We start from the raw sequence: 12,496 nt of genomic DNA, 5'->3' as shown, positions 1-12,496 counted from the left end.
TATTTTTCTCATAAGAAATCCTTACTTCTAAAATCTGTGACTGTCCAAATTCGCCTGAAAAACCCTGGCTCACAAACATGAATTTCTAAATTCACCTGAAAAAACCCTGGCCCGCACAGAGGAATCCTGAAAACCATGGCCCGCACAGGGGAATCCTGAAAAACCCTGGCCCGCACAGGGGAATTTTCTCCCAGAAAAAAAAATTCGTCTGTGAGATGTACACCCTACTACTCCACAGTACCCATGAGTGACTGACCCACCACCACCCACTGTACCCATGAGTGACTGACCCTCCAACACCCACAGGGACCAGTACCCGTCAAGTGGCTGGCACTGGAGTGCCTGAAGGACGGGGTCTTCTCCATCCAGAGTGACGTCTGGGCTTTCGGGGTGGTCATGTGGGAGATATTCAGCCTGGGACAGAACCCATACCCTGGAGTAGACTTTGACGAGAACTTCATCGTCAAGTTAGAGAAGGGAGTGAGGCTGGACCAGCCGCGCTTCTCCACCTACAGCCTGTGAGTCTTCAAGCTTTATCCTCTTAACTGTTTAGCCACCTTAATAACCTTTTGTTAACTGTTTAGTCTACTGCTGACAGATTTTTAACTAAAGGTGAAGGAAATTAAGACCCAATATATGTAAAAGTGTTTAAAAATCAATGTAACCTACTGTTTTGTAGGTTACATTTGTAACTGTAATGTTTTGAGATGTAACCTACATCCTTTCTCACGGTGCTGTATACTGTGTTCTCAGGGTGGTGTATACTGTGTTCTCAGGGTGCTGTATACTGTGTTCTCAGGGTGCTGTATACTGTGTTCTCAGGGTGCTGTATACAGTGTTCTCAGGGTGCTGTATACAGTGTTCTCAGGGTGCTGTATACAGTGTTCTCAGGGTGCTGTATACAGTGTTCTCAGGGTGGTGTATACAGTGTTCTCAGGGTGGTGTATACAGTGTTCTCAGGGTGCTGTATACTGTGTTCTCAGGGTGCTGTATACCGTGTTCTCAAGGTGCTGTATACTGTGTTCTCAAGGTGCTGTATACTGTGTTCTCAAGGTGCTGTATACTGTGTTCTCAAGGTGGTGTATACTGTGTTCTCAAGGTGCTGTATACTGTGTTCTCAAGGTGCTGTATACTGTGTTCTCAAGGTGCTGTATACTGTGTTCTCAAGGTGCTGTATACAGTGTTCTCAAGGTGGTGTATATTGTGTTCTCAAGGTGCTGTATACAGTGTTCTCAAGGTGCTGTATACTGTGTTCTCAAGGTGCTGTATACTGTGTTCTCAAGGTGGTGTATACTGTGTTCTCAGGGTGCTGTATACTGTGTTCTCAGGGTGCTGTATACTGTGTTCTCAGGGTGCTGTATACTGTGTTCTCAGGGTGGTGTATACTGTGTTCTTAGGGTGCTGTATACAGTGTTCTCAGGGTGCTGTATACTGTGTTCTCAGGGTGCTGTATACTGTGTTCTCAGGGTGCTGTATACTGTGTTCTCAGGGTGCTGTATACTGTGTTCTCAGGGTGCTGTATACTGTGTTCTCAGGGTGCTGTATACAGTGTTCTCAGGGTGCTGTATACTGTGTTCTCAGGGTGCTGTATACTGTGTTCTCAGGGTGGTGTATACAGTGTTCTCAAGGTGCTGTATACTGTGTTCTCAGGGTGCTGTATACTGTGTTCTCAGGGTGCTGTATACTGTGTTCTCAAGGTGCTGTATACTGTGTTCTCAAGGTGGTGTATACTGTGTTCTCAGGGTGGTGTATACTGTGTTCTCAGGGTGGTGTATACTGTGTTCTCAGGGTGGTGTATACTGTGTTCTCAAGGTGGTGTATACTGTGTTCTCAGGGTGGTGTATACTGTGTTCTCAGGGTGGTGTATACTGTGTTCTCAGGGTGCTGTATACAGTGTTCTCGGGGTGGTGTATACTGTGTTCTCGGGGTGCTGTATACAGTGTTCTCGGGGTGGTGTATACAGTGTTCTCAGGGTGGTGTATACAGTGTTCTCAGGGTGGTGTATACAGTGTTCTCAGGGTGGTGTATACAGTGTTCTCAGGGTGCTAAATACAGTGTTCTCAGGGTGCTGTATACAGTGTTCTCAGGGTGCTGTATACTGTGTTCTCAGGGTGCTGTATACTGTGTTCTCAGGGTGGTGTATACTGTGTTCTCAGGGTGCTGTATACTGTGTTCTCAGGGTGCTGTATACAGTGTTCTCAGGGTGCTGTATACTGTGTTCTCAGGGTGCTGTATACTGTGTTCTCAGGGTGGTGTATACAGTGTTCTCAAGGTGCTGTATACTGTGTTCTCAGGGTGCTGTATACTGTGTTCTCAGGGTGCTGTATACTGTGTTCTCAGGGTGGTGTATACTGTGTTCTCAGGGTGCTGTATACTGTGTTCTCAGGGTGGTGTATACTGTGTTCTCAGGGTGGTGTATACTGTGTTCTCAGGGTGGTGTATACTGTGTTCTCAGGGTGGTGTATACTGTGTTCTCAGGGTGGTGTATACTGTTCTCAGGGTGGTGTATACTGTGTTCTCAGGGTGGTGTATACTGTGTTCTCAGGGTGGTGTATACTGTGTTCTCAGGGTGCTGTATACTGTGTTCTCAGGGTGGTGTATACTGTGTTCTCAGGGTGCTGTATACTGTGTTCTCAGGGTGCTGTATACTGTGTTCTCAGGGTGGTGTATACAGTGTTCTCAAGGTGCTGTATACTGTGTTCTCAGGGTGGTGTATACTGTGTTCTCAGGGTGCTGTATACAGTGTTCTCATGGTGCTGTATACAGTGTTCTCAAGGTGGTGTATACTGTGTTCTCAAGGTGCTGTATACTGTGTTCTCAGGGTGGTGTATACTGTGTTCTCAGGGTGGTGTATACTGTGTTCTCAGGGTGCTGTATACTGTGTTCTCAGGGTGCTGTATACAGTGTTCTCAGGGTGCTGTATACAGTGTTCTCAGGGTGCTGTATACTGTGTTCTCAGGGTGCTGTATACTGTGTTCTCAGGGTGCTGTATACAGTGTTCTCAGGGTGCTGTATACTGTGTTCTCAGGGTGCTGTATACAGTGTTCTCAGGGTGGTGTATACTGTGTTCTCAGGGTGCTGTATACAGTGTTCTCAGGGTGCTGTATACAGTGTTCTCAAGGTGGTGTATACTGTGTTCTCAGGGTGCTGTATACAGTGTTCTCAGGGTGCTGTATACAGTGTTCTCAAGGTGGTGTATACTGTGTTCTCAGGGTGGTGTATACTGTGTTCAGTAATTTAACTGCAGCTGTGAGGTGACTCGAACCCACAGCCAAGAGTATCCCAGCAGCTGACTATAACTACTGGACCACCTTGACTTGGTAAAAGTTATACAACAGGATTTCTACTGAAATCACAAGAAGTCTGACAGCCCCTAAGGAAGCCTGTCCAAGAAATCCGGTTGCATGACTTTGATAAGTCGATGGTGGTCCAGTGGTAGAGTGTACGGGTGGCACTTTCTGAGTCGCAAGTTCGCATCACCTCTCAGTCTAAGTGGATTTTCTCTTTGATATATATAAATCACTTCAGTGTGTTACATTATGTTAACTGATAAGTCTACTGGTAACATTGTGTGAGCTATTAGGCCATTGATAACATTGACTGTTAACCCGTAGTTCTCTAGGTGTGGTGTTGCAATGTTAGCAATGATAGTTAACATTGGGTTAACTGTTGAACCCGTTGCTAACAATGGGTTAACTGCTATGTTAACATTAAATGAATGGATTGTTAGGATGTATTTAGTGTAAGTTGTGGAGTTGTTGGTAAGAGTTGTAAGGTTGCAGGTACCGCGTGATGCTGGAGTGTTGGCACACCGACCCGCTGGCCAGACCCTCCTTCTCCACCCTTGAACACTCCCTGGGGGAGATGTTGGGCGACACTGAGAAGCAGGTGTGTACCCCCTTATACCATACCTGTAGTGCTGTATCATAGTATACCTGTAGTTAGTCCAGCATCATACCATACTGAGACACAGAAGCAGGTGTGTACCCCCTTATACCATACCTGTAGTTAGTCCAGCATTATACCATACCTGTAGTGTAGTGTACCCTGTAGTGTTGTATCATAGTATACCTGTAGTTAGTCCAGCATCATACCATACTGAGACACAGAAGCAGGTGTGTACCCCTTATACCATACCTGTAGTGCTGTATCATAGTATACCTGTAGTTAGTCCACCATTATACCATACTGAGACACAGAAGCAGGTGTGTACCCCTTGTACCATACCTGTAGTGTTGTATCATAGTATACCTGTAGTTAGTCCAGCATCATACCATACCTGTAGTGCTGTATCATAGGATACCTGTAGTTAGTCCAGCATCATACCATACCTGTACTGCTGCATCATAGTATACTTGTAGTTAGTCCAGCATCATACCATACCTGTACTGCTGTATCATAGTATATCTGTAGTTAGTCCAGCATCATACCATACCTGTACTGCTGTATCATAGTATACCTGTAGTTAGTCCAGCATCATACCATACCTGTACTGCTGCATCATAGTATACCTGTAGTTAGTCCAGCATCATACCATACCTGTACTGCTGTATCATAGTATACCTGTAGTTAGTCCAGCATCATACCATACTGAGACACTGACAAGCAGGTGTGTACCCCTTATACCATACCTGTAGTGTAGTGTACCCTGTAGTGCTGTAGTGTTGTAGTGTACCCTGTAGTGCTGTAGTGTTGTAGTGTACCCTGTAGTGCTGTAGTGTTGTAGTGTACCCTGTAGTGCTGTAGTGTTGTAGTGTACGCTGTAGTGTTGTAGTGTACCCTGTAGTGCTATAGTGTACCCTGTAGTGTAGTAGTGTACCCTGTAGTGTAGTAGTGTACCCTGTAGTGTAGTAGTGTACCCTGTAGTGTAGTAGTGTACCCTGTAGTGTAGTAGTGTACCCTGTAGTGTAGTAGTGTACCCTGTAGTGTTGTAGTGTACCCTGTAGTGTTGTAGTGTACCCTGTAGTGTTGTAGTGTACCCTGTAGTGTTGTAGTGTAGTAGTGTACCCTGTAGTGTAGTAGTGTACCCTGTAGTGTTGTAGTGTACCCTGTAGTGTTGTAGTGTACCCTATAGGGTACCCTGTAATGTTGTAGTGTACCCTGTAGTGCTGTAGTGTACCCTGTAGTGTACCCTGTAGTGTACCCTGTAGTGTAGTAGTGTACCCTGTAGTGTTGTAGTGTACCCTGTAGTGTTGTAGTGTACCCTCTAGTGCTGTAGTGTACCCTCTAGTGCTATAGTGTACCCTGTAGTGTAGTAGTGTACCCTGTAGTGTAGTAGTGTACCCTGTAGTGTTGTAGTGTACCCTGTAGTGTTGTAGTGTACCCTGTAGTACTATAGTGTACCCTCTAGTGGTGTAGTGTACCCTGTAGTGCTGTAGTGTACCCTGTAGGGTACCCTGTAGTGCTGTAGTGTACCCTGTAGTGCTGTAGTGTACCCTCTAGTACTGTAGTGTACCCTGTAGTGTAGGGTACCCTGTAGTGTTGTAGTGTACCCTGTAATGTTGTAGTGTACCCTGTAGTGCTGTAGTGTACCCTGTAGTGCTGTAGTGTACCCTGTAGTGTAGGGTACCCTGTAGTGTAGTAGTGTACCCTGTAGTGTAGTAGTGTACCCTGTAGTGTAGTAGTGTACCCTGTAGTGTTGTAGTGTACCCTGTAGTGTTGTAGTGTACCCTGTAGTGCTATAGTGTACCCTCTAGTGCTGTAGTGTACCTGTAGTGCTGTAGTGTACCCTGTAGTGCTATAGTGTACCCTCTAGTGCTATAGTGTACCCTGTAGTGTTGTAGTGTACCCTGTAGTGCTATAGTGTACCCTCTAGTGCTATAGTGTACCCTGTAGTGCTGTAGTGTACCCTGTAGTGTAGGGTACCCTGTAGTGTTGTAGTGTACCCTGTAATGTTGTAGTGTACCCTGTAGTGCTGTAGTGTACCCTGTTGTAGGGTACCCTGTAATGTTGTAGTGTACCCTGTAGTGCTGTAGTGTACCCTGTAGTGTAGGGTACCCTGTAGTGTTGTAGTGTACCCTGTAGTGTTGTAGTGTAGGGTACCCTGTAATGTTGTAGTGTACCCTGTAGTGCTGTAGTGTACCCTGTAGTGCTGTAGTGTACCCTGTAGTGTTGTAGTGCTGTAGTGTACCCTGTAGTGTTGTAGTGTACCCTGTAGTGTACCCTGTAGTGCTGTAGTGTACACTGTAGTGTAGGGTACCCTGTAATGTTGTAGTGTAGGGTACCCTGTAGTGTTGTAGTGTACCCTGTAATGTAGGGTACCCTGTAATGTTGTAGTGTACCCTGTAGTGCTGTAGTGTACCCTGTAGTGTAGGGTACCCTGTAGTGTTGTAGTGTACCCTGTAGTGTTGTAGTGTAGGGTACCCTGTAATGTTGTAGTGTACCCTGTAGTGCTGTAGTGTACCCTGTAGTGCTGTAGTGTACCCTGTAGTGTTGTAGTGCTGTAGTGTACCCTGTAGTGTTGTAGTGTACCCTGTAGTGTACCCTGTAGTGCTGTAGTGTACACTGTAGTGTAGGGTACCCTGTAATGTTGTAGTGTAGGGTACCCTGTAGTGTTGTAGTGTACCCTGTAATGTAGGGTACCCTGTAATGTTGTAGTGTACCCTGTAGTGCTGTAGTGTACCCTGTAGTGCTGTAGTGTACCCTGTAGTGTTGTAGTGCTGTAGTGTACCCTGTAGTGTTGTAGTGTACCCTGTAGTATACCCTGTAGTGTAGGGTACCCTTTAATGTTGTAGTGTACCCTGTAGTGTTGTAGTGTACCCTGTGGTGTAGGGTACCCTGTAATGTTGTAGTGTACCCTGTAGTGTTGTAGTGTACCCTGTAGTGTAGGGTACCCTGTAGTGTTGTAGTGTACCCTGTAGTGCTGTAGTGTACCCTGTAGTGTAGGGTACCCTGTAATGTTGTAGTGTACCCTGTAGTGCTGTAGTGTACCCTGTAGTGCTGTAGTGTACCCTGTAGTGTTGAAGTGTACCCTGTAGTGCTGTAGTGTACCCTGTAGTGTAGGGTACCCTGTAGTGTTGTAGTGTACCCTGTAATGTTGTAGTGTACCCTGTAGTGTAGGGTACCCTGTAATGTTGTAGTGTACCCTGTAGTGCTGTAGTGTACCCTGTAGTGTAGGGTACCCTGTAGTGTTGTAGTGTACCCTGTAGTGCTGTAGTGTACCCTGTAGTGTAGGGTACCCTGTAGTGTTGTAGTGTACCCTGTAGTGTTGTAGTGTACCCTGTAGTGTAGGGTACCCTGTAATGTTGTAGTGTACCCTGTAGTGCTGTAGTGTACCCTGTAGTGCTGTAGTATACCCTGTAGTGTAGTAGTGTACCCTCTAGTGCTGTAGTGTACCCTCTAGTGCTGTAGTGTACCCTGTAGTGTAGTAGTGTACCCTGTAGTGTTGTAGTGTACCCTCTAGTGCTGTAGTGTACCCTGTAGTGTAGTAGTGTACCCTGTAGTGTAGTAGTGTACCCTGTAGTGTAGTAGTGTACCCTGTAGTGCTGTAGTGTACCCTCTAGTGCTGTAGTGTACCCTGTAGTGTAGTAGTGTACCCTGTAGTGTAGTAGTGTACCCTGTAGTGTAGTAGTGTACCCTCTAGTGCTGTAGTGTACCTGTAGTGCTGTAGTGTACCCTGTAGTGCTATAGTGTACCCTCTAGTGCTATAGTGTACCCTGTAGTGTTGTAGTGTACCCTGTAGTGCTATAGTGTACCCTCTAGTGCTATAGTGTACCCTGTAGTGCTGTAGTGTACCCTGTAGTGTAGGGTACCCTGTAGTGTTGTAGTGTACCCTGTAATGTTGTAGTGTACCCTGTAGTGCTGTAGTGTACCCTGTTGTAGGGTACCCTGTAATGTTGTAGTGTACCCTGTAGTGCTGTAGTGTACCCTGTAGTGTAGGGTACCCTGTAGTGTTGTAGTGTACCCTGTAGTGTTGTAGTGTAGGGTACCCTGTAATGTTGTAGTGTACCCTGTAGTGCTGTAGTGTACCCTGTAGTGCTGTAGTGTACCCTGTAGTGTTGTAGTGCTGTAGTGTACCCTGTAGTGTTGTAGTGTACCCTGTAGTGTACCCTGTAGTGCTGTAGTGTACACTGTAGTGTAGGGTACCCTGTAATGTTGTAGTGTAGGGTACCCTGTAGTGTTGTAGTGTACCCTGTAATGTTGTAGTGTACCCTGTAGTGCTGTAGTGTACCCTGTAGTGCTGTAGTGTACCCTGTAGTGTTGTAGTGCTGTAGTGTACCCTGTAGTGTTGTAGTGCTGTAGTGTACCCTGTAGTGTTGTAGTGTACCCTGTAATGTAGGGTACCCTGTAATGTTGTAGTGTACCCTGTAGTGCTGTAGTGTACCCTGTAGTGTTGTAGTGCTGTAGTGTACCCTGTAGTGTTGTAGTGTACCCTGTAGTATACCCTGTAGTGTAGGGTACCCTTTAATGTTGTAGTGTACCCTGTAGTGTTGTAGTGTACCCTGTGGTGTAGGGTACCCTGTAATGTTGTAGTGTACCCTGTAGTGTTGTAGTGTACCCTGTAGTGTAGGGTACCCTGTAGTGTTGTAGTGTACCCTGTAGTGCTGTAGTGTACCCTGTAGTGTAGGGTACCCTGTAGTGTTGTAGTGTACCCTGTAGTGCTGTAGTGTACCCTGTAGTGTAGGGTACCCTGTAATGTTGTAGTGTACCCTGTAGTGTTGTAGTGTACCCTGTGGTGTAGGGTACCCTGTAGTATACCCTGTAGTGTAGGGTACCCTTTAATGTTGTAGTGTACCCTGTAGTGTTGTAGTGTACCCTGTGGTGTAGGGTACCCTGTAATGTTGTAGTGTACCCTGTAGTGTTGTAGTGTACCCTGTAGTGTAGTGTACCCTGTAGTGTTGTAGTGTACCCTGTAATGTTGTAGTGTACCCTGTAGTGTTGTAGTGTACCCTGTAGTGCTGTAGTGTACCCTGTAGTGTAGTGTACCCTGTAGTGTTGTAGTGTACCCTGTAATGTTGTAGTGTACCCTGTAGTGTTGTAGTGTACCCTGTAGTGTAGGGTACCCTGTAGTGTTGTAGTGTACCCTGTAGTGTAGGGTACCCTGTAGTGCTGTAGTGTACCCTGTAGTGTTGTAGTGTACCCTGTAGTGTAGTAGTGTACCCTGTAGTGTAGTAGTGTACCCAGTAGTGCTGTAGTGTACCCTGTAGTGCTGTAGTGTACCCTGTAGTGTAGTAGTGTACCCTGTAGTGTAGTAGTGTACCCTGTAGTGCAGTAGTGTACCCTGTAGTGTTGTAGTGTACCCTGTAGTGTTGTAGTGTACCCTGTAGTGTAGGGTACCCTGTAATGTTGTAGTGTACCCTGTAGTGTAGTAGTGTACCCTGTAGTGTAGTAGTGTACCCTGTAGTGTTGTAGTGTACCCTCTAGTGCTGTAGTGTACCCTGTAGTGTAGTAGTGTACCCTGTAGTGTAGTAGTGTACCCTGTAGTGCTGTAGTGTACCCTCTAGTGCTGTAGTGTACCCTGTAGTGTAGTAGTGTACCCTGTAGTGTAGTAGTGTACCCTGTAGTGTAGTAGTGTACCCTGTAGTGCACCCTGTAGTGCTGTAGTGTACCCTGTAGTGTAGTAGTGTACCCTGTAGTGTTGTAGTGTACCCTGTAGTGTTGTAGTGTACCCTGTAGTGCTGTAGTGTACCCTCTCGTGCTGTAGTGTACCCTCTAGTGCTGTAGTGTACCCTCTAGTGCTGTAGTGTACCCTGTAGTGTAGTAGTGTACCCTGTAGTGTTGTAGTGTACCCTGTAGTGTAGTAGTGTACCCTGTAGTGTAGTAGTGTACCCTGTAGTGTTGTAGTGTACCCTGAAGTGCTGTAGTGTACCCTCTAGTGCTGTAGTGTACCCTCTAGTGCTGTAGTGTACCCTCTAGTGCTGTAGTGTACCCTCTAGTGCTGTAGTGTACCCTGTAGTGCTGTAGTGTACCCTGTAGTGTTGTAGTGTACCCTGAAGTGCTGTAGTGTACCCTCTAGTGCTGTAGTGTACCCTGTAGTGCTGTAGTGTACCCTGTAGTGTTGTAGTGTACCCTGAAGTGCTGTAGTGTACCCTCTAGTGCTGTAGTGTACCCTGTAGTGCTGTAGTGTACCCTCTAGTGCTGTAGTGTACCCTCTAGTGCTGTAGTGTACCCTCTAGTGTTGTAGTGTACCCTCTAGTGCTGTAGTGTACCCTGTAGTGCTGTAGTGTACCCTCTAGTGCTGTAGTGTACCCTGTAGTGCTGTAGTGTACCCTGAAGTGCTGTAGTGTACCCTCTAGTGCTGTAGTGTACCCTGTAGTGCTGTAGTGTACCCTCTAGTGCTGTAGTGTACCCTGTAGTGTAGTAGTGTACCCTGTAGTGTTGTAGTGTACCCTGAAGTGCTGTAGTGTACCCTCTAGTGCTGTAGTGTACCCTGTAGTGCTGTAGTGTACCCTGTAGTGTTGTAGTGTACCCTGAAGTGCTGTAGTGTACCCTCTAGTGCTGTAGTGTACCCTGTAGTGTAGTAGTGTACCCTGTAGTGTTGTAGTGTACCCTCTAGTGCTGTAGTGTACCCTCTAGTGCTGTAGTGTACCCTGTAGTGTAGTAGTGTACCCTGTAGTGTAGTAGTGTACCCTGTAGTGTAGTAGTGTACCCTGTAGTGCTGTAGTGTACCCTGTAGTGTTGTAGTGTACCTTGTAGTGTAGTAGTGTACCCTCTAGTGCTGTAGTGTACCCTGTAGTGTTGTTGTGTACCCTGTAGTGCTGTAGTGTACCCTCTAGTGCTGTAGTGTACCTTGTAGTGTAGTAGTGTACCCTCTAGTGCTGTAGTGTACCCTGTAGTGCTGTAGTGTACCCTGTAGTGTAGTAGTGTACCCTGTAGTGTTGTAGTGTACCCTCTAGTGCTGTAGTGTACCCTGTAGTGTAGTAGTGTACCCTGTAGTGCTGTAGTGTACCCTGTAGTGCTGTAGTGTACCCTGTAGTGCTGTAGTGTACCCTGTAGTGTACCCTGTAGTGCTGTAGTGTACCCTGTAGTGTTGTAGTGTACCCTGTAGTGTAGTAGTTTACCCTGTAGTGTAGTAGTGTACCCTGTAGTGTTGTAGTGTACCCTGTAGTGTTGTAGTGTACCCTGTAGTGCTGTAGTGTACCCTGTAGTGTAGTAGTGTACCCTGTAGTGCTGTAGTGTACCCTGTAGTGTAGTAGTGTACCCTGTAGTGCTGTAGTGTACCCTCTAGTGCTATAGTGTACCCTCTAGTGCTATAGTGTACCCTCTAGTGCTGTAGTGTACCCTGTAGTGTAGTAGTGTACCCTGTAGTGTAGTAGTGTACCCTGTAGTGCTGTAGTGTACCCTGTAGTGTTGTAGTGTACCCTGTAGTGCTGTAGTGTACCCTGTAGTGCTATAGTGTACCCTGTAGTGTAGTAGTGTACCCTGTAGTGTAGTAGTGTACCCTGTAGTGCTGTAGTGTACCCTGTAGTGCTGTAGTGTACCCTCTAGTGCTGTAGTGTACCCTCTTGTGCTGTAGTGTACCCTCTAGTGCTGTAGTGTACCCTCTAGTGCTGTAGTGTACCCTCTAGTGCTATAGTGTACCCTCTAATGTTGTAGTGTACCCTGTAGTGTTGTAGTGTACCCTGTAGTGTTGTAGTGTACCCTGTAGTGCTGTAGTGTACCCTCTAGTGCTGTAGTGTAGTATACCTGTAGTTAGTCCAGCATCATAGTATACTTACATAGCTGTAGTCCAGCATCATAACTTTGCTATAGGCTATCATCATAGCATAACTATAGTCCGTAACTATTGATTCATTAGCATAATGATAGCATAACTATAGTTATGCTATCATCATAGCATAACTATATAGCATAATAACATAACTGTAGTCCAACATTATATCATTGCAATAGGGTATCATCATAGCATATTTATAGTCCTATGTCATAGTATATCTGTAGTCCAGCATCATATCATAACTACATAACTGTAGTCCACTATCATAGCACAACTAAATTACTGTATCATAACATAACTGTTGACAAGCATCATTGCATAGCTGTAGTTAGTCCAGCATCATAGCATACCTATAGTTAGTTCAGCATCATAGCATAACTGTTGACAAGCATCATAGCATAGCTGTAGTTAGTCCAGCATCATAGCATACCTGTAGTTAGTCCAGCATCATAGAATGCCTGATGTCCAGGATCATAGTATACCTGTTGTCCAGCATCATAGCATACCTGTAGTCCAGCATCATAGTATACCTGTAGTTAGTCCAGAATCATAGCATACCTACTTAAAATCCAGCATCATAGTACAGCTGTATTTCAGCATTTTAAGGGCGTGCCTCTGGCGCCTTAAAACCAGCTGCTCCGGGTAGATGGGACTCGATAGCCTGGGAAGGCAGCCCATCTAGGGGAAGGAAAACCCTGATTTCAAACCTCCGCTGATTGCGGCCACACCCTTTTTTTGGGAAAGGCTTCAGGAGTCAACCTCGAGGAAAAATCCGAAGTTGGAGCCCCTAAGGCAGTTCGTTGTTGACGACGACCTCGTTCTGGCAGCTCCTGCGACGTT

The 12,496-nt window shown here is 46.0% G+C and overlaps 1 protein-coding gene across 1 annotated transcript in view; it reads left to right on the top strand.

Annotated features, from left to right (window-relative positions):
• The window catches only part of LOC123762807 (uncharacterized), a 214,287-nt gene that overhangs the window by 188,163 nt on the left and 13,628 nt on the right, over positions 1-12,496 (top strand). Inside the window, exons 23-24 of the mRNA XM_069332019.1 lie at positions 307-518; positions 3,783-3,888. Coding sequence (XP_069188120.1) covers positions 307-518; positions 3,783-3,888 — 318 coding nt within the window. The remainder of the gene's footprint in view (positions 1-306; positions 519-3,782; positions 3,889-12,496) is intronic.

The sequence above is a fragment of the Procambarus clarkii genome, chromosome 27 (genome assembly GCF_040958095.1).
Source record: "Procambarus clarkii isolate CNS0578487 chromosome 27, FALCON_Pclarkii_2.0, whole genome shotgun sequence".
In the NCBI taxonomy this organism is placed as follows: domain Eukaryota; kingdom Metazoa; phylum Arthropoda; class Malacostraca; order Decapoda; family Cambaridae; genus Procambarus; species Procambarus clarkii.
The sequence above is the reverse complement of the archived record's forward strand: the minus strand, read 5'-3'. Positions and strand labels throughout refer to the sequence as shown.